Consider the following 21,694-nt stretch of genomic DNA (forward strand, 5'->3'; position numbering starts at 1 on the left):
GCCCATCACCCCTCCCCCAATTCCCGCACCCCCCTCCTCCCCACACCTTTTATCTCAGCCCGCTTGGCACACCAGCCTCATTCCTGAAGAAGGGCTTATGCCCGAAACGTCGATTCTCCTGCTCCTCGGATGCTGCCTGACCTGCTGTGCTTTTCCAGCACCACACTTTTCAACTCTGGTCTCCAGCATCTGCAGTCCTCACTTTCTCCGAGCAGGTTAACTTGGGTCAAGGGTGGGGGGATACTTCCTCTAGGCCCACAAGAAATGCTGAAAAGGCCTTTTAGGTGCTAAATCCCACCTTTGTTCACACATTTCTGTTTCTAACCCCCAGCTTTTAAATCCACATGCAGCTAAGACTTGAGACTGCAGTCTCAATAAAGTGTAGAAATAACAACAGACCCACTTCTTCACAACAGGTTAATCAGCCTCACCTACTACTACTAATTCACCTCTGTTAAAACTGGATTCAAGCATGATGACATGGTTTGAGGTCAGATCTCATTGTCATATTCACTAGATGAGTTAAGTTTACTGATTTTGTAACATGAATAGTTTCAGTATGCGGATATTTAAAATGGGTCTGTTACTTTATAGAAATAGTTTGCTCGGCTCAATTTGCAAGATATGATGACCCAGGAGTGCCCCTCATGTCAATTCACTGCATTTTGCCCAGTGTGGTTTTTTTTTGGATTCAAAGTGTGCTCTGCCTCAGCAGCAGTTATTTTTATTACATATGAATGATAATTTGTAAGTTGCACATGGTTCAGGCTGAGCTGAGGCTAAGTTAATCACAGAGACACAAGTCCAGACTTCACAGGGTAGGAAGCAGTGGTTAAGGGACTGGAACAGGCAGCAACTGCCCTGACCTCTGTGGCAACCAAACTCAACATTGAGTAGTGGGAGGCTTTTGTTAACATTTGGTGTTTTAATCCTTGCACTCGGGTAAATTGCAGAGAAAAAAACGTTTGGTCAGCCCTTGCAATGAGGTGGTTGGAGAAGTAGAGAGGGATGGAAGGTGACCTTGTGGAGGTCAATACTTCGAGCTTTGTTTAGCTTCAGGAGTAAGACTGAATTGAAAAACTATTAAGGGCAGAATCTTATGTGAATCTAAACAATGTGAACTATGGTGGGATTTGTGGTAGAAACAGGTAATAAGTCCAGTGAGGCCAATCTCTACATTTGGAGCATCTCATTCCATCTTTTATGCTTTGACAAATGCTTTGATGAGTTTAAATTAACTTTAAATTAACAAAATTGAGTCAAACAGTCCCTGATAGGAAGGACATGATAACAAATATACAAATTAATGGTTAACAGAAACTTATAGGTAAATGGAAACTTATCAAATGAAAATGACATTATCTGGGCGGATGATGCATCCACCCTCTGCAGGCCCCACTCGTCCCTAAATTCCTTTATTGTGCCAGTGAACACTGCATGCACCATCTCCACGAACACCCAAGCACAAAAAGAACTGTGAAAGAGGGGCAGACAGTCAGGTACCATGACCCTCTCCACGACTCACTGTCTGGATTAGTTCATGGCCAGTTTGGCCCTGTCCAGGAGCAGACCCATGAGGAGGCCTTCTGACCTGACAGCACCTCCCCGTACAGGCTGCCATGAGGGGAGTTTCTCACATGGTGGTGTTGCCAACAAAGGGAGATTATTGCTTCTCAAAAGCCTTATTAAAGGCACAGCTCATCTTGTTGAATATTCAGCATTCTATCTTACCAAACTTATCTGTACGAACAAGAAATCTCGATATGGAACCAGGACGTGAATCTTGCACCTTCAGTTCGCCACTTGCTCTGTTGGACACCAGGCATCAAAACATTAGGAGATTCAGTCCAAAGTGTGTTTTTTTCAATATCCTAATGGGTATTGTTTGTTTCTAAACTGCCAACAATTGCCTGTGCTGCTCAAAGTGTTTTGGGAGATTTGTCAGTTTGCGCTTTATCCAGTGGTTAAACACAATAACATCAAATTACATTCAAGTTCACTTATACTTTATTGCACTTCACTTGTTCACATCAACAATTTTCATAGCCAAAACTGAGGAACTGTTAACTTGTACCATAGGAGTTCACCAAAATGACAAATGCAAGTATTGCAATACTCTTCACTCAATGGACCAGAACTCATGACAAAAGTTATTTATTTGAACATGGCAGTTCTTTTGCTTTGAGTAGTTCTTGAACTCAAAATTTTGTTCTCTAGGTTCTGTTAATTATTTCTTTTAGCTGCACCTTGTAATCCCCTTGAAGGTACTGTTGAAAGTATTCAAAATATTCTGAACCTCATCTAGAGATTTGCCATTTAGTCTGATGCCCAGTAGCTTTCAGTTTTGTTTTCATCTTCTGATGTAAAGTTCTATAACCATATAAGATACACAAAATTATAAAAAATCATATAGGTTTTCTTGTGATTTTACATGTATTCTTAATTCAAAAATCAACATTGCTCACTGACTCCTTTAACAGCGACTCAGTTATAGTTATGAAAATTGTTGATGTGAATGAGTGAACAGCAATAAAGTATAAGGAAACTTGAATGTAATTTAACATTATTATGACTTGCATGCATAGCAACTGCATAAATTACTGAAATCCTCTTTTGTCATGCAGTCAGGTAGAACAATGCTATAATGACACAAAACATCACCCATCCTTAGCTATTAAATTGGATCACTGGGTTGAGAAAAGTAATGTTTGTTCATTCTTTTCATATTCCAAAGCCAATTTTTCTTCATATTTCTGTGTTCCCTTTCAATATTTTTTGCTTCCTTCTTACTTGATATTAATAGGAATAATGTACTTTTGGAAGGTTGTTTCTAAATTGGCCTTCTAGGCCGAAGAGGCATAGTTTGTCCTGTCATTCCTCATTGTTGACTCTTAGCATTAAACAGGTCAATCTTCCTGTTCTCCTTTGTACTACTACAGAGCCTGAGTGACCCTTGCATGATTGCAGTTTCTTCCTTGCTTTTAATGCCCAAGCACTCTGCAGCTTTTAACTTGGCTCTATAATTTGAATTTAACTGGTCTGGCAGTATAATTAAGCACATTCACTTCACATTATTCGTACATGTTGCATCATAGGTGTCACTCAACTTGACCTTTGCTAGCTCTGTTTTTCCAAATTAACACGTGACTCATGTGTTACTTCTAATATATATTCTGTCTTGGACTTGTCCATGTTAAGCATTGATCATTCTAGCTGCCTCCCCTTTCTCTCTCTCAAGTTTATTTTATAAACACTGTAACCTCTGTCCTATGACAAATCACTGTTTTTGTGGTTGGTTTTAGACACCAAAATTCTCAGGATTGGCTGGGGTTGGGGGATGGGAGGTGCTGGTGTTTGAGGGGCTAGAGGTGGGAAAGCGTGTACAGCTCAACCACCTCACACCATACCCTACAATTTCATCCTCTCACTCATATTGTGACAGTCTTACCTCATAGATAGATACTAGTTTATAGCTATGAAGCATCTTTCAACAGTCCTTGAAGCTCACAGGATCAGTGCTTAAGCAAAAACCTTTGTAAATTTGACTGTGCTGTCATACCTGTCCTCACACCACACTCTTATCAGTCTGAGCTGTCACCTCCTCAAAAGTTAAATTCTATGAGGCTGGCCGAGCAAGATTGGTCCCTTCTGGGGGTGTGATTATAGCCTTTCACTAGGCCAGTTTTACACCCACAATCCACATTCTTCTTTTGACTGTTTACTCCATTAGTCTTCCAGTCCTTGCATTCTGGCTAATAGCTCTTTAATATTAGGTACAGGAGGAACTTTTTTTTTGTTTACAGTCTGTTGGAGCCTTATTGACTGCCTGAAAATGACTGTTAGTGCTTCACAATGCTCTACCCTTGCTTCTCTTATTGCGTTGGCATATAGATTACCTGAAACATCCAATTGTCGCAATACTAAAATTCTATATCACACATGGCTGACATTGACCCTATTGTTAACCTTTGTCTTGGCAAAACCTGGAAGTTGTAGTTGCTTAGCTTTTTTTACCTACTCTTGCTTTCAGTGCCAACAAGCTGCATAATGCCTTAGCTTATTTCCTAAATTGCTTTTCTGTTTAGTATTGGAGGAAATTGGTAGTGTGTTATCAATCTGCTACTAAGACCCATTCATATTCTTCCTTTAGCATTTCTGGCCTTATCTACCTTTTACCTCTTTCTGATCTTACACTTGTCACAATGGTCTCCCGTTTTCTGCATGTATTAGAAATTTTCCTTTTCTCTTTAAACCTACTTTAGTTTCTTGGTTCTTTCATTTTAGAGTAGTTTTGTGCAATTTTCCATTTTGTGCATAGTACATCTTTGCCCCTGTATAAATATTGTCGTATTTTGGAAAATGTCCATTTATTATCCAACTGCCTTATCTTTGTGTACTCTTACTTCCGTTTAATTCCAAATTGGAAAAAGGATAGACTATATTTTCCATGCAAAATAGTATTTATTGTTTTTTAAATGAGCCCTCTTTCCAATATTGATGTACAGTTTCAAGTGTTAGATATTAACTTTGACCTTTTGACAGCGTAATGGAACATAAAATCTTTTCACTGATGTCAATCAGGCATTTCATTCTGTGTATATTGGCTCTTGAGACTTTGAACTTTAAAGACAGAATCAATAAATACATCTTGTTTAATATTTAACTCTACAGTATGACACTCTTTATGCTCTTCAGTTACTTAAAGAAGAAACCATGCAATTAGTTTTCATTGCAATATTGCATACACAAGTCTTAACCTTTTGAGTATTGAGGAATTCATAAATTTAAACTTTCCCGGAACCAAATATTTGAAGAGAAATCAGAATAGCAGGCTGTTTCCTTTGCAAAAGGGAAGTTATTGGAGATTTAGTAAAGGCATTCAAAATTTATAAAGGGTTTTGCTAGAATTATAAGGGATATTTTTTCTAATGACATGAGGGCCATTAACCAGAATGTGCTGAAATAAGGTAATTGATAAAAGAACCAGGAAAATGTCTTGGATGAGAATTGTTTTCATGCAATTAGAATCTGTGATCTGAATCACAATGCCTGTATGGGCAGTTAAGCCAGATTCAATAGGAACTTACAAACGGGAATTGGATATATCCTTAAAGTTGCATAGTTTGCAGGGCAGGAAAAGAGTAGGAGAGTGGCACTAATTAGATAGATCTGTAAAAGAGTCAAGATTAGAGTGGTGCTGGAAAAGCAGATCAGGCATTCCTGATGAAGGGCTTTTGCCCCGAAACATTGATTTTCCTGCTCCTCGGATGCTGCCTGACCTGCTGTGCTATTCCAGCACCACTCTAATCTTGACTATAATCTCCAGCATCTGCAGCACCCACTTCCGCCTAGCTCTGTAAAAGAGCTAGTGCAGGCATGATGAAAGAACAAAGTAAACATGTAAAGGAGATTTTAGAAGGTGAGGAGAGAGATATCAAGCTGGATGCATTTAGTGAAAGCATTTGAGTGTATATTTCCACACTGCAGTCTGGTTGACATGTGGATAGCTGTGGTTCAGGTACCTAATTGTTACTGGAGCTGGCTTTGTGTGGCTGTTTAATTCAGCCGTGGTATTGGCATCCTTTTATCTTGGTTTGCCTGATCTATTACAGGGTACGGGAGTGATGACATACTTGCATCTGTCTGTGGAAAGGTTTCTATTTAAAGGAATCCTGGCAGTGGTCAGAATGGCTCCATTAAAGATTGTTTCCTGAAGCTTTCAAAGTGTGTGAAGATCACTTTCTGATTTTCTGACTTTTCCCTGGAGATCCTGCTATGGATTGTGACAAAAATGCTAGCCGTTCAGACCAAACAGGCACCCGTGGAGGTGTCTGATCCAGGAGAAATGGGCTCCCTCTCACTTGGAATTCAGTGTCACAAGATGTTCAAAGATCTCAATGGTAGGAAAGATGGGTATTGGGTTCAGATGCTGAACCCCAGTCGGACTTCCGCACCATTCTGGTACGCAGCACTGACACATCCTGCAGCTCTTCACATTCCTCTATTTATAGCTCCTCCTCACATCTCCATCAGAGCAGCCAATACTGACATTCACTCCCACCTTATTGATACCTCGTCCACACCCTGACTCTCCACGAATCATGACATTCTATCTTCTCCGCTGCCTCTAGTTCCTCTGATGGCACAAGGAGGGGTGCAAAAGCTTGGAAGTAGCATGTTGCCAAGGAGAAGCAGAAACTGGGCTTTTGGGAGCATTGCAGGTAAAAACCTGGTCATCAGGTATGAGGCACTCTCTCTGTTGTTGTATGTGATGCAGGTCTGGCCCATTCCCTGAACCTGTGCTGTTGCAATAACCCAGACTATCTTCCACTTCACCTGGCAGTCCAAAATGCCTGTGTCCACAGGGACACCGTGTACAACACTCTATTAAGGGGGTGGGAGAGAATGTACCCAATGCTGCCATCATCCTGACAGTCACCTTTGTGTGCAGCTGCATCAAGGTGTACATGGACCCTTAGTTCGCAAATGCCAAGGAGGAGAAAGTGAGGAAAGTAAATGCTGGAGATCAGAGTCGAGAGTGTGATGCTGCAAAAGCACAGCTGGTCAGACAGTATCCAAGGAGCAGGAGAATCAACATTTTGGGCATAAGCCCTTAATCAGGAAGCACAAACACCAAGTGTCACTCCCTACTGAGGTTCTACCTGTCCCCAATACGGTGAAGGATGGGACTGGCCTTGCTGCTGCTGAATACTACAAGCAGTTTGACTGTTCCCTGTCACCTGTCCTTCGGGGAAAAGTTTGCGAAGAAAAATACCTTTAATCACAAGTCCATCAGGAAATGGTCAGCATGTAGTGTCCTTGAGATGCTGTGGGGAAAGGAGAGTGGATCCTGTCATGTTGTTCCCTGAGCAGATTGTCAAAGTCACTTGGCAAAATACCTCATCCAGAACTTTTCACCAAGCGCTAAGACTTTGCTTGGCTGGTGGTGAGAAGGGCACTGCCTCTGAGATCCTTCATATTCACCCAGCCAGTCTGCACCACCACATTCGGCCCTCAGAGCAGGTGTGGGTGACAGAGACTGTCACCCATCTCCTTCTGAAAGGTGCCTTTGCAAAGGAAGCCTGGAGAAAGATGCAGTGGGTTTTGTCGAGGTTGTCTCATGCAGCTTGGTGATGCAGGACTCTGAGCTCTACGGCCTGTTCCCCGGGTCACATACCGAGACGAACATGGACTGCACCTGGTGAACCATCAACTTGATGAAAGGTGCTCATTAGTCTGCCCGAAACTCCTTGGTCTTCAGAACAAGGCAATGATTTTGACTCCGTGTTACAGACTGGCCAAGTCCAGGACGATGTCCTGAGGGATGTGCAAAATCTTGGGGCAGCTGCTACCAAGGCACAGTGGAGAAAGAGCCCTGTCTGACATCCTTCTGCTGAAGTTAACTAGAGGTCTGTTCAGGTTTTGGACCCCCCTGGATATGCACATATTGTCTTGTACACTTAAGAAATGCCTTGGGTTTGTTTTTTTGATCTCCATTTGTAAAGGCTGTGTGCAGAATTGAACTACATTAGTGACAATGTATATCTTTAAATCTATAAATCTTTATGTATATGTATGTCCAGATTTTTATGAATAAAGTATATTTTTGAAATAAAATGAATCAAGGGTAGCATAATGCGGAGTAATGGAAAAAGAAATCCTTTAGAAACACAAAGGGATTCACTTTGGGTGTATATAACAATGTAATTGTTTTACTAGAGAATCTACTAGGAGAAAGTGAGGACTGCAGATGTTGGGGATCAGAGCTGAAAAATGTGTTGCTGGAAAAGCGCAGCAGGTCAGGCAGCATCCAAGGAGCAGGAGAATCGACGTTTCGGGCATAAGCCCTTCTTCAGGAATCTAGAGAATCTAGCCAATTCCCTTGATGTTAACTTAGCTGTACCTCCCAATACCAATAGCTTGGTGCTAGTATTGATCAGGTTCAGAAGCAGAACCATATATAAATATGGCATAAAAGTACTGTGGCTACAGAGTGGGTCAGGGACTGGGAATTCTGAGGTGAGTACCTCATCTCCTGACTCCCCAGAGCCTGACCTGAATATATAAGGCACAACTCAGGAGTGTGATGGAATGTTTTCCACTGTCCTGGAAAAATGCAGCTTGAGCAACGCTAAAGAAGCTTGAAACCATCCAGAGAAAAGCAGCCAGCTTAATCAGCACCACAGCAGCCAGGTTAAGCATCCTCTCCCTCTGCCAGCTATACACAGCGGCAGCTGTGAGTACAAAATACTGCAGCAACTCACCAATGCTGCTTGCCAGCATCTTCCACATTGTGATCTCTACCACTCAGAGGGACGAAGGTAGCACATACATGGGAACATTGCAACTTGCAGCTGTAAGTTCCTCTGCATGCTGCACATTTCCAAATTGGAATAGTGTATAGCTGTGTCTTCTTTGGGGTAGGCCCAGAATTCCTTCCGAACAGCACCATGGATTTATTCTCTACCCCCAAGCACTGCAATGGTTCAAGAAGACAGCCTAACACCACCTTCTCAAGGGTAGTGAGGGGTGGCCAATCAACTACCACTCAGAGGGACGAAGGTAGCACATACATGGGAACATTGCAACTTGCAGCTGTAAGTTCCTCTGCATGCTGCACATTTCCAAATCGGAATAGTGTATAGCTGTGTCTTCTTTGGGGTAGGCCCAGAATCCCTTCCGAACAGCACCATGGATTTATTCTCTACCCCCAAGCACTGCAATGGTTCAAGAAGACAGTCTAACACCACCTTCTCAAGGGTAGTGAGGGATGGCCAATCAATGCTCGCCAAGACACTGACACTCACATTTCGTGAAAGAATTTTTATTCCAAATTTGAAGCCACTATAATCCAGTCAGTTCTATTGTTGTCTCCCACTTGCTTAATGGACATGATGTATGATGTGCGGAAGACGAGCCAAGTGGAAGATGAGTGAAGTTGGGTTAGGGTGTAGATTTGTGCCTGGTACAGGACTTTATGTTGGGTTTAGCCTGGCAATGGTAGTAGGTTCAGCATTGTCGTGGTATAAGACTTCATACCCAATTTCTCTGAGCTCTGGTGTCCATTGTGTATTCTTTGGCCAGGTCATTTGCGGGCATCCTGGCCACATTCAGGAGTCTTTCTCATCTCCTGTGCTTCCACTTTTTATCTTCCTGTAGAACAATTGCCAAGTTCCTTCAGTCCTCTCTGTAGCACAGTGTTGTAGAAAGCAAGGAGAGTACGGCCATTTTGGAACCTAGCTGATGCATTAGCCCGATCTATTCAATTACATAAATAACATCTTACTCTAAGCTTAATTCAAAAAGTGGCATCCTGTGACTTTTATACCCAATGACTCCAGCTCCTTTCATAATGGTCAGTGGTAGCACGAATACCTGGTGTCATATGCTTAGAGGGTCAGCCATGTCTTCAACAAGTTCTGTGTTTGCTCTGCTTGAAGCTGCAAAATCCTGTGGGGGATGTTACTGGTTCAAAATGAAACCATCATTCACCTTCCAGGATATTGATATGGACATACAGATAACCATCTGGGGGACACACAACAGCTGACCGCTGCTGCCATGGAATCCCATTCCAGCTGATAAATCCTGTTGTTTGATCTGGACTTACCTTGGTTACTGCATATGTGCAGTCTGAGATGTCCTGTATCTGTGAGAATCCAGGCTTGACAGCCAACCTGAGAGGCCTGTGGCTCTGACTGACCTCATCAACAACAAAATGGATATAATCAGCTGCAGTGACAAACTGATCTGCTGAGATATACACCTTAGATCCCCTTGGATCTGAGAGATTGTGAAATCCTAGAATGAGTTGGGGGCAACAGTGACCATGATGGCATGAATGGTCAGTGGCCCAGTAATTCAATAGGAAGGATGTCCTGTTCCAGATATTAGCAATAACCTGCTGTGGAGATTTGAGCCCTTCACCTGTTTTCTCCCATAACCTTTGATCTTCTTACCAAATCAGCAACCTATCTATCTCCGTCTTAAATACCATCAATAACCTGGCTTCCACAGCCTTCCACAGATTCACTACCATCTGGTTGAAGAAATCCCTCTTCGTGTCTGTTCATAATGATCGTCCCTTCACCTTGAGGCTCTGCCCTCAGGTCCTAGTCCCTCCTACTACTGCAAGCATTTTCTCCAGTAGAGAAGGTGGTGCTAGACTGTCTTCTTGAACCATTGCAGTGCTTGGGGGTAGAGAATAAATCCATAGTGCTGTTAGGGAAGGATTTTGGGACTACATCAAAGAAGACACTGTGATACACTATTCTGGTTTGGAAATGTGTGGCATGCAGAGGAACTCCTTCTAGACCTCTTAGTATTCTACAAGTTTCAAAGAGATCCTCCCTCATCTTTCTAAACTCCCTCAAGTACAGACCCAGAGTCCTCAATGACAAGATGTTACTCATCTGAAGTCAATACATAAGTTGTTTGCATGCTATAGGGAAGTGGAAGTCAACGTGAAAAGAGTTGAGGGAGCAAAGATTATTTATTTCATGCTGGAAATCCCCAGTAAAGCAAAGAACTCTCCACAGTCAGAACAAGTCTTATTACCCAACGCCTTTCACCTAGATAAGAAGCAGCTGTACAGTTTGTGTTTAAGGGCTTTTCAGTCTGTCCATTTCAGAGGGCCGCCAGTTCTGCTGGCAATAATCCTACTTTGTTGACCCTAGCTGCAGAAACCCATATGCTGGATATAGAAATTAGAAAACTGGGTTAAATTTCAGGTCCAATTTCCTCTTTGTGTAATCAAATGATATACTTGACGTCTTCACTGGGACTTTCTGTGTACCTTCAAACATAGTGTTTGAAGGAAACTGAAGGGAGCAGGATCTTGACAGATTTCTGAAGTGCTACTATTTCTTGGTGATATAACCCCTTGTCCACACTCAATCCCCATCCCTCATTGACCGTTCAACTCTGCATTGATGGTGATGAAGGATAGGTGAGGTAATTTTCATTGTATAATGCATACAATTTGAGTGCTGGGTCTTTGGAACTGTGGGGACATTTGTGCTGAAGAACCAGTGCAAAAGGAAATGGATTGCAGTTTAAATCAGTGGGATTTCCTGAAGAGAATCAATATGTAACTTTCACTGGCTCTCTCCAGCCGATGGATAGGGCACCTATCAGATCCATTCCACAGTGTCCCATGTATTTACTTAACCTGGACTAGTTGGAAATGCTTGTATTAGAATATTGTCTTTTCATGTAACAAGTTTCTACAGATAACAGTTTATTGTTAAAATTGATAGAGCTTACATCTGCAATAAAGACTTGGAGAATTGTTTCACTTGACATAACAGAAATAAATAGTACAGAACTAAATTCATCTTTCTAATTGTAGTCTAAATGATTAAGATATTGTTATTTCAAACAAAAAAACACAGGAAATTGTAATTTAAAATGATTTTCCATTTTCAGCGAATGAGGACACCCCAAATTCTTATTTGAGAGACAGAATGCATGATTGTTTCCCGTATTTCAGTGTCAATATGTTTGAACCTTAACTCAAAATTATGCTCCTGTTATTCCTCTCAGTGAGTTTCTTGACTATAGCCCACTTGACACTAACTTAATAGTAGTTCATGTTCTTCCTTTGGAAAATGCACTCAAATAAACTTAAAGTTCAGGAAAAAAAAATTAGATCCAATTTTAACTGCCCATAGTTGAATGGGTTCTGAATAAGTTCATAACCTCACCATTTCAAGTAGAGAGAGATTACATATGCAGAATACACGCGTTACAAATTAAATGGAAACGTGGTCACATTTTAGAATTAGCAGTTTTTCATTAATCAAAAAAGTACTAATTTTCAAATTGATCACGTATTGATATATTCTTAATATGGTATAAAATATATAGCAATTGTTGGACAAAAAAAAGTTGGATTTTGTCATTCTTTCTGTCGAATGGGTAAAATAAGTGGACAAATCCACCCAATTTAAAAAAAAACAAAATGAACAACTGAATTTGCTTAGCAGGCCAATTGGCCCTAATATTATACTGTAATCTGGTTTGTATGGGTAGGTGCGTGAGAATGTTGTTAAACCGATGGGCTCAGAGGAGGGGAGGAGAAATGGTTGGTTCCTCCTTCAGGGAGGGCTGTGAGCATTAAGTTGACATATCCTGCCTTCCTCCACATACCAGAGGTCTTAACGTCTGTTTGTCACTGCATGCCTTACCGCCAAAACTGACCTAGAATTGAACTCTCTTACCCTCTATAGGTTTTCCCACTTAAAGGTTCTGATCTCCATGGGCCTCCTGCAGCCCCATTAGTGGCCAGCGCTCAGGTCTGACACCACTGTGACTGCTCGAGCTTTCGACCAATCTGACTGTTTCCAATTCTCCTCTATTTGACGGATGAGGCAAGGTCCGACCTTTGACTTTTTAAGGTTGCGAGGTGCACATGATCATTATGGCCACCACCCCCCAACCCTAAGTTGTTTTTCTGGGTAAGGGTGAGGGTGAAAGGGTACCAGCAGTGTGGACCTCCCCACGCATCCCTGCCCTTAGAATTCAGCCCCAGGGTCCATTTGATTTGCTTTCTACTGTTGTGGTAGTCTCATGGGTGCAAAGTTTGGAGTAGTTTACTAATAATAACAATTGGTCGAGGGCAGAAATTGCCCCACCAAAAAACAAATTACTGGGAAGCTTTGGAAATCTTGGTTTCAAAGTTTTTTTGCTCCCCAACCTCCTGTGCATGTTACATCTATGGCACTCACATATGGCATGCCTCAACTTACTCGTACTGCACAACAAAATCAAATGTTCTGTAATTTCCAAATCACTTACCATTGATGTAACTGTTTGGTATTTTAATGCTTAAGAACAAGAAGGAAGAACAATTAACTCTAGTTGTGGAGTGACCCTCCTACATTTTGCAAAGTGCTTTCAAGCAGGGTCACTTTTCCTGCACAACTCGGAGGAATTTTCCATTCTTTACTTGTATCAACCCCTTGTAAGCCTGGAATGTGTTTCTAGTTCTAGGTGTAGGCTGTACATTAAGTATTGTTACTGGTATACGTTTCCCTTGTTTAATTCTTGTATTAATGTCAAAAGTGCAACACCATCACGTTGCAGCTTAACACTGATATTGAAATTTTCTCTAGGCTGTAAAACTTTACTTTGCAAATAGGAATGAATATAAAGTGATAGATACATTGCTGGGCATGATACTTCAATAGCTTCCACCAATTAAGTGGGTTCAGGGTAAGGATCATATAATGTGTGTTTTGGGTAAGGATCATATGATGTGCGTGTAAACGTATACTCTGACCTCACATCACTTTTTCAGAAGCCAGGACAGCAGCTCAGAGAGCGAGCCTTCTCATACCTGTGACATGAATTTGGTTTTGAATTTTAAGAATGAAGGAATAGTTTTGAACACTGTAACTGGAGCTCGCCTTCAAATCTCACTCTATTCTCCCTACAATTTTCTATTCTTCCTTTGCAAATGCTCACATGTTTTGTTTGCTTTTGATCTGCATTCTCGCTGGCTCCTCAATTCTAACCAGCTGCAGCCTTTTGGGTTCTTTCTCAAATTGGCTTTGTGTACTTTCTTATTGTTATCTGCAAGCATCGATAATCTTGTGTTCATCTCCAAATCACTTATCATTGAAAATAAAAATGTCGCAAATGGCGTAATACGCTGAGACATGAGATATGATGGAGCATGGGGTGTCCTGAGGATGTTATGTAGGGGTCAGTGGCCGGGTGAGAGTTTGAGTTATTAGCATTCATGAGTATAAAGGGCATGATGTTGTCAAAACATTTTCACTTGATTATATTGCCTTCTAATAACCTGCTTTTTCTTTGAAGAGGTTTCTCACTGCCTGTTTCTCACCCACATAAGAACTCCCCTGAGAGGCCATGAACCACATGTAATTACAGAAAGGCCCAATTCCAATAAAATTGTCAGGAGATATCGAACTGCCCACGATGAAGCTGGCAAGGGCAGGTGTGCTGCATGCAAGCTCACTCCTCTCACAATAAGCCTGTCCTGGCAGAAATGACTGGAAACAAGAATGGGGTTGGGAACCCCAGAACTGGATGCTGCCTATTTTTAAACGAGTTCTAAGATGGTCCAACTTGGCAAAAATCCAGCCTGTGACATCTTTAAATAATTGAATTAAGTTGTACAAATCCGTGCTGAATGGCCCCAACTGCCCAATACTTAATCTTCTTTCTCCACACATTGTCAAGTCAACCTAATTGTTTCCTTTAAAAAATATTAATCTTTTTAATGGCAATGTAATAAGAAATTTGAATGCCGCGATGGGCCACTGCTGTTTGTTATTTTTATAAATGACCTAGATGAGGCCATAGAAGGATGGGTTAGTAAATTTGCGGATGACACTAAGGTCGGTGGAGTTGTGGATAGTGATCAGATTGGTTCCACAGGTCGGTGCAACATTGAGGACCAAAGGGCTATAACATTCTACGTTCTATGAGATTGGTCAGCCTAGTTTTTGGCAGTGGGATTTGTGACCTGTCCACATTCCCTCTTAAGATAGAAGTGAGAAGAATACAAGTTCCATCCACCTATCTCACTTGATTGAGTCCGATCTCCTTTTAGCCCTGACGGTTCCAGTTCTCTTGCCCAGATTAGCAGCAGCAGTCAGCAGCCTTCCATAATTCAGTGCCTCTTCCCTTTGGACAGCCTGTCTTTAAGAAGAGAAGTCAGTCTGCACCACATTCCCTCAGTGTCTGCTCTTCGCCTCTGTACTCTGCATTCAGACAGGCAGTAGCATAGGCCCTGTTCACCTCAATGTTACCATTGAGGAACTGAAATGCGTTTGTAGACGACCTGCATTATGGTTCAAATGGGCAGGTTGGAAAGTGTGATCCCTGCAATGGGCTTCTAGCCCAATGTATTTTACCTTGTCAATGCATTACTATGTGCATAATGGTGCTGGATAGTACCTATGATACTATTATCACTTATCCGTAATGCAAAACAAAAAAGAAATCACAGTCCATTATGAAATCTAAATAACTGACAAACCTCTGAAGATGCATCCTCCATACATCAAGGTTTACTGTATCATCTGTGAAATGGTCCTAACAGGTATATAAGAATATGGATGATGCATTATTTGGATGAGATCTTTATATGATAATTATATTCTATGACAGAAACATATAGAAATAATGAACAATATGTATTTATTTAGCAATATTTGTAATATCTAAAGCTTGCTAACTGATATATTAGTTATGCACCTTGCTAGATTCTGAAAATACTAGAAATAATTCATTTCTTTTGATTATGTGCATAATTTTCTATTGCAGATCAATGGCTGTATCAGTGAGTTTGAATAGTGGGCAGTCATTCATCTCCAGTTCAGTCACCATCACTGCCGCAACTTGTGTAAGTAAAGAAATTTATTTATTTATTCAGGCCATTCAAGCTGAAATCAACACTGTGTGTGAAATAAAACACAACTTCAAAAGTTCATATTCAAAACATTATCACAGCTTAGCTGTTTAATTTCACAATGTGGCAATACAACTTAACGTCAGTATAATACTCAAATGAATACTATTTGCTGCTTGTCTTTATCTGTTGAAATGTACATTAAAATCAGATGTCGTATTAGCATAATAAATAATAAATGTAAAAATTACTTGGACAAATTTTATCTCATAACAAAATGCTAATCATAGGTTTGTAAGCTCTTAAAGCATGCAAGTGATGTGACATTGTATAATAATCTTTTACTTTTTGAGGAATAGAATTGCGCGCATACTAAATTTATAAAAGCCAGATAATGAAATCAATCTTACCCACATTTTACTCCGTACTTTCCTGGAACAGGATAGACTGTTAAATCCATGAATTTGTCATGCATCTAGAACGCTTCAGATAATCATCAGAGCTCTGATGAAGAGTCATGTAGACTCCATATGTTAGCTTGCTCTCCCTGCATGCTTGTTGCCTAACCCGCTATAGTTTCCAGGATTTTATATTTTCTGTACAGATTCCAGCATCTGCAGTAATTTTCTCCTCCACATTTAACTGTCATTTTGGTGCTACTGATTGTTATTTAACTAATGCATAACTGACCAGTTTGAAAATAGTTGAGAATTTAGACGGAATAAAATTGGATTCAAATCAATTTTTGTTTTAATATGGATAAGATGTAGGACATGTGTGACAGATCTATTAACATAAAGAGGACAGACTAGTTATTGGTTATGTATGAAGCCTTCGACAGAACCTTAACTTAAAATCAAAATGCGGTTGAAAATTGAAGATAATGCTGGAAATGCACAACACGTCGAGTAAAAAAAGAGAACCTTATTTTAGATATCCACAATTTGGTTCAGTTGAATCTCCTAATCAATATAGAGTGTAGGGGCATTCTTAGGAAAGAAATCAGGAAGGTGAAGAGGGGATATGAGATAGCATTGGCCAATTAGGTTTTGAATAATCCAAAGAGATTCTGCAAATACGTTAACTAGAGAGGTTAACTAGAGAGAGATTAAGGTCTGTTACAGGTCAAGGAGTTCATCTTTGTGTTGATCCCCAGTAGATGGAAGAGATACTAAATGAATACTTCCTGTCTGTTTTTACTGTGGACAAAGAAATGAATCTAGAGAATGCAGAGGAATAAACTTTAATATTTTTAAAACAGTTCACATTAGAGAAGAGGAAGTTCAGGAGGTATAAAGAATGCAAAGGTGGATAAATCTCCGGGACCTGATCTAATGTACCCCAGAACATTGTGGGAAGTAAGGGAAGAAATTGGAAGACCCCTTGCAGAAATATTTGCATCACCTATAACTACAGGTGAGGTGCCTGATGACTGGAGGGTGGCTAAAGTTGTGCTTTTGCTTAAGAAAGGTTGAAAGGAGAAACCAGGCATCCATAGACCTGATGAGTCTGACTTCGGTTTGGGTAAATTGTTGGAGATGGTTATAAAATTTAGGATTTATGGACATTTAGAGAAGGAAAAATTGATTTGGGATAGTCGTCATGGTTTTGTCTGAGGACTATCATGTCTCACAAACTTCAGTTTTTTTGAGGAGGTTACCAAAAAAGCTAATGATGGCAGTGCAGTAGATGCTGTTTATTGGATTTTGGTAAAGCCTTCGGCAATGTTTCACATGATAGACTAATTAGTAAAGTTAGATCACATGGGATTCAGGATGAGCTTGCCAATTATACATAATTGGCTTAATGGCAGGAGACAGAGAGTAATAGTGGAGGGTTGCTTTTCGGAGGCCAGTGACCAGTGGTGTTCCGCAGTGATCGATTCTGGGTCCTCTTTTGTTTGTCATTTATATAAATGATTTGGATATGAATATAGAAGGCATGGATAATACGTTTGTTGGCATAGTCGACTGTGTAGAAAGTTTTCTAAGATTGCAAAAGGATCTTGATCAAATGGGTCTGAAAAATGGCAGATGGCGTTCAATCTGGATAAATACAAGGTATTGCATTTTGGTACATCAAACAAGGATAAGGCTTACACAATTAATGCTCAGGACTTGGGTATTGTTCTAGGATAGATGGACCAAGGGGTTCAGATACATAATTCTTAGAGGTTTGCATCACATATAGACAGGATAGTTAAAAAGGCATTTGGCACACTTGCCTTCGTTGCTCAGGCCTTTGAGGTTGTACAGAATACTGGGATAGTGTGTCCAGTTCTGGTTACCAGTTATTGGAAGGATATTATCAAGCTGGAGAGAATTCAGAAGAGATTACCACAATGTTGCCAGTTTTGGAAGGTTTGAGTTGTAATGAAAGGCTGGATAGGCTGGGATGTTTTTCACTAGAGCACAGGAGGTTGAGAGGCAACCAGATAGAAGTTTATAAAATAATGAGGGGTATAGATAGAACTAATGATAGTTGGCTTTTCCCCAGGATGGGGAATTTCAAGACTAGGGGGCATTTTTTAAGATGAGAGGAGAGAGATTTAAAAAAAGACACGAAAGACAAGTTTTTTCACACAGAAGGTGGTTTGCATGTGGAGTGAACTTCCTGAGAAGGTGGTGGAAGTGGGTACAATTACCAAGTTTACAAGACATTTGGATAGATACATGAATAGGAAAGTTTTGGAGGGTTATGGGGCTAGGAGCAGGCAGATGGTACTAGTTTGGGATTATGTTCGCTGTTTCCCTTTGTGTGTTCTGTACTGTATGACTTTACAAGTCAGTGAAGGGAGAAACAGGGAACAATATTTTAATTAGATCAAAACCAATTCATTTACACAGGGTTAAAATCACCAATCTTGTTTCAGGTCGATGACCTTCCATCAGAATCCTGAACTCTCTTTTATCACTGGCCATTTGAATTAAATCAAGTCAATGTTGAGATCAAATGGGCTTTTCTTACCTGCTAAATTTGAATTGGTTAGTGGATCAGAATAATGTAAAGTTTTTATCCAGCTCAACATTGATAATATTTCATAGCATTGTTCATGTAAATCTGAGGGTAAAATAAAACTATTACAAATGCTCAAAGTGACAATAATGCATTGGCTACCTTCTAAAATCACATACATTGTTGTACATTTTCCATCCTTACAATAATTGGATTTTACCCCCCAACATACGTAGTGCACATTTCCTGCCAATCCATTGCTTTCTCACTTTGTCATACATGAGAAAGACGATGAATAAAGAAGCTGTCTGAGAACACAATATCTGACCAAGAGATCTGTAACTTGACATCAAAATAACCACTGTATTGACTTAGATTTAAAATTAAGACACTATGTAGCATTAAAAGGGAAATTTACAACCTACACATGGACAGTATCTCTCTTTCTCCCCCTCTTCCCAACTCATCACTCCCACTTCTCACTGACTCCAATATTGCTCGGCTCATTGATGCGATACTCAGTCAAATGCTGACTTGATGCTTGGCAGTACTGTCAGTGATAATTAAACAGATGGGATGGAAGTAATCCAATTTAGATTTTCTCTGCTTTGTGTGGACAGAACATACCTGTAGTTGCCAGTCTGTGTTGTATGGCACAGTTCGGCTAGGGACTTGTCCAGTTCTGAGCACAAGTATTTTGTGGAACAGCTAACATGCTATTGGAACCCATTTCCTCTCATTCTATCAGCTGATTCTGGATATCATGTGGATTATTGGCTGAAGTCCAGTTTTCATGTTTCTGGGAACCTCAGCAGGAAGCTGAGATGGATCGTCCAGATGGGGGTATTTCTGACTGAAGCTAGTTCGGCCCAACAAGTCCACACCGACCCTTCGAAGAGCAACCCACCCCCCTACATTTACCCCTTCACCTAACACTACAGGCAATTTAGCATGGCCAATTCACCTAACCTGCACATTTTCGGACTGTGGGAGGAAACCAAAGTATCTGGAGGAAACCCACGCAGACACTGGGGAGAATGTGCAAACTCTACACAGACAATTGCCTGAGGCGGGAATTGAACCTGGGTCTCTGGTGCTGTGAGGTAGCAGTGCTAACCACCATGCCACCCACTCTCTGACCCTCCAGTGCACTGACTCCATCGCTCCCTGACCGTCCGGTGCACCGACCCTCCACTCAATGACTTTTCTCAGAACCTTTTCAGTGTTTCAATAAGATCTCTAACAAATAAAGGTTGAACCTGTTTTGTGTTCTTAATGAGGCAATCCCTTCATCCCATGAGTCAACCTAGTGAATCGCTTTTGAATTGCCTCCAATGCCATCTGAGGAAGCGCCACTGTACCTGAAAGGTTGACTCTGATTTCTCTCTACAGATGCTGAGGGGGAGTCACTGGGTAGATGTTGAGACACATTTCCACCAGTAGGGAAATCGCGAGTGAGGGAGCACAATTGTAGAGGAAGGAGAAACACTTACAACTTTTGATTCCCTCCTTCAGAAAGTATACTTTAGAATGAGAACCAAATTTGATTTGCAGGTTCATAGAGATAGCTGTAAGCCGTATCACAGCAAGTAGGAATGACTCTGTGAGGGAGATTCAGTACTTGTTATAACCTGGTTTGATGTGTATGGGATTTCCTCATTGTGATTGGCTAATTAATCTGTTTGATGACATTGCTGTCACTGACAATCCCTTATAACTAACACAGGAATGTGGCAAAATCCACACTTCTGAATCTTTTTGTAAAAAGATGTTTTTGAACTTCATTGATGAGCACCTTTTCTGCTGATCATGCATTTGGAGCAGTAGTACATTGAAGTTGCACCATCTTCTACACTTGGATCAGCAGTGTAAACTTTTGCAATGTGAAAACTGAGCCTGTTGGCAAATTGAACAACTTTAGGTGGAGTTAGCTGGGGACGGCAAACATTTTGTAATCCATCATATTTGTAAGTATGATTAACCCTCTATTACTGAAGAGAAAAACCCAAATATTTCTTCATACTTTCTGCCTTGCAGCCTGAATAGGAATTGAAAATTAATTGTTACCTAATATTGTATTTTTGTTGAAAATAATTAGTTAATTAAAAACAGTATTTAATACAAAAGCTTCCTGAATATGTCCATTTTTAGACAGGCTAGACCTTGTGGTGGCCATATCTTTCGTTTTTAATCTGTAATCTCCAATAATTTGTTTTATTTCATGATTAAAGTCTAGTTTCAAAAACGTCCTGAAGATTTTGCACAAGTGGGACGTAATCATTATAATCAGTTTTTGAACCTATAGTGTACATAAAGTTATGTAACAATCCTGTTTAGTGGGAGTGGTTCCTTCACCAAGTAATTAAATTCGCCATGATCTGAGCGTCTATTTATTTTACACTGTAAACTTTTTGAACTCAATAGGGCACAGCTGTATTTAGCAGCCAAATCCACGCACTATGTAGGGCATGATATTTAAACCCCCTTTTTCATAATTTAGCGCATTCTCCAATTTTCTTCATCAAAGCCACAAAACTTCACTGAGATGATCAAAAAACTATTATCTGGAGCATATCCAGATGCTTTAATCTGGCTGTCATGTTTTTCAGCAGATCCAGAAGGACTTGTGAGAGTGCGGGACCCTTCTGAAGCTGACTAACACATTCCAAAACTGTTGGACTTTGTTATCTTAAAGGGAAACAGACATCCCTTTGCATAGGTGGGCGAGTCTCACACATTTTATAATATGTGCCTGATACAGTGGTGCTTGGTATCAGTCCCATTCAGCGGAACATATTCAAATAGATAAAAATAAAACATAGTTGGACCTGTATAGATTTAGATTTTATTCCCTATGTTGTCAATGTGGTTACACTTTAAGAGTGTTTAATTACTCAGTGAAATGATCTGGGAAGTCCTGAGGTCATGAAAAATATAGAAAGTACTTACTGGTGCAGCTATTGTTTCTTTATATCTGACACCATTTGCAGCAAGTGACTGGGCTTTGGCTGTCTTGATTGCCTGATTCTGATTTGTGTCACAAAGTTGAGAATGTGTTTTTAGACTTGCTAATAGTCATGACATTCGATTGATCTTGTATATGCTCTCAAACAGTTCTTCATGATGCTCCACTTCCTGCACCTCTGCCCTCGAACTCCATCCCTCCAACCGCAACAAGGGTAGAACCCCCTGATCCTCATCTTCCACCTCACTAATCTCCGGATACAGTGCATTATTCTCTGCAATTTCCACCACTTACAGTCAGACCCCACCATCAAAGATAGATTTCCCTCCCCACCCCTATCTACATTCTGCAGAGACCATTCTGTCCGCAACTCCTGCCCCCCCCCCCAACCA

General features: G+C 40.6%; 1 protein-coding gene across 1 annotated transcript in view; it reads left to right on the forward strand.

The window, feature by feature from the left end:
* Positions 1–21,694, forward strand: part of antxr2a (ANTXR cell adhesion molecule 2a) — a 232,866-nt gene that overhangs the window by 101,896 nt on the left and 109,276 nt on the right. Inside the window, exon 11 of the mRNA XM_043696278.1 lies at positions 15,298–15,376. Coding sequence (XP_043552213.1) covers positions 15,298–15,376 — 79 coding nt within the window. The remainder of the gene's footprint in view (positions 1–15,297; positions 15,377–21,694) is intronic.

The sequence above is a fragment of the Chiloscyllium plagiosum genome, chromosome 1 (assembly GCF_004010195.1).
Source record: "Chiloscyllium plagiosum isolate BGI_BamShark_2017 chromosome 1, ASM401019v2, whole genome shotgun sequence".
Lineage (NCBI taxonomy): Eukaryota > Metazoa > Chordata > Chondrichthyes > Orectolobiformes > Hemiscylliidae > Chiloscyllium > Chiloscyllium plagiosum.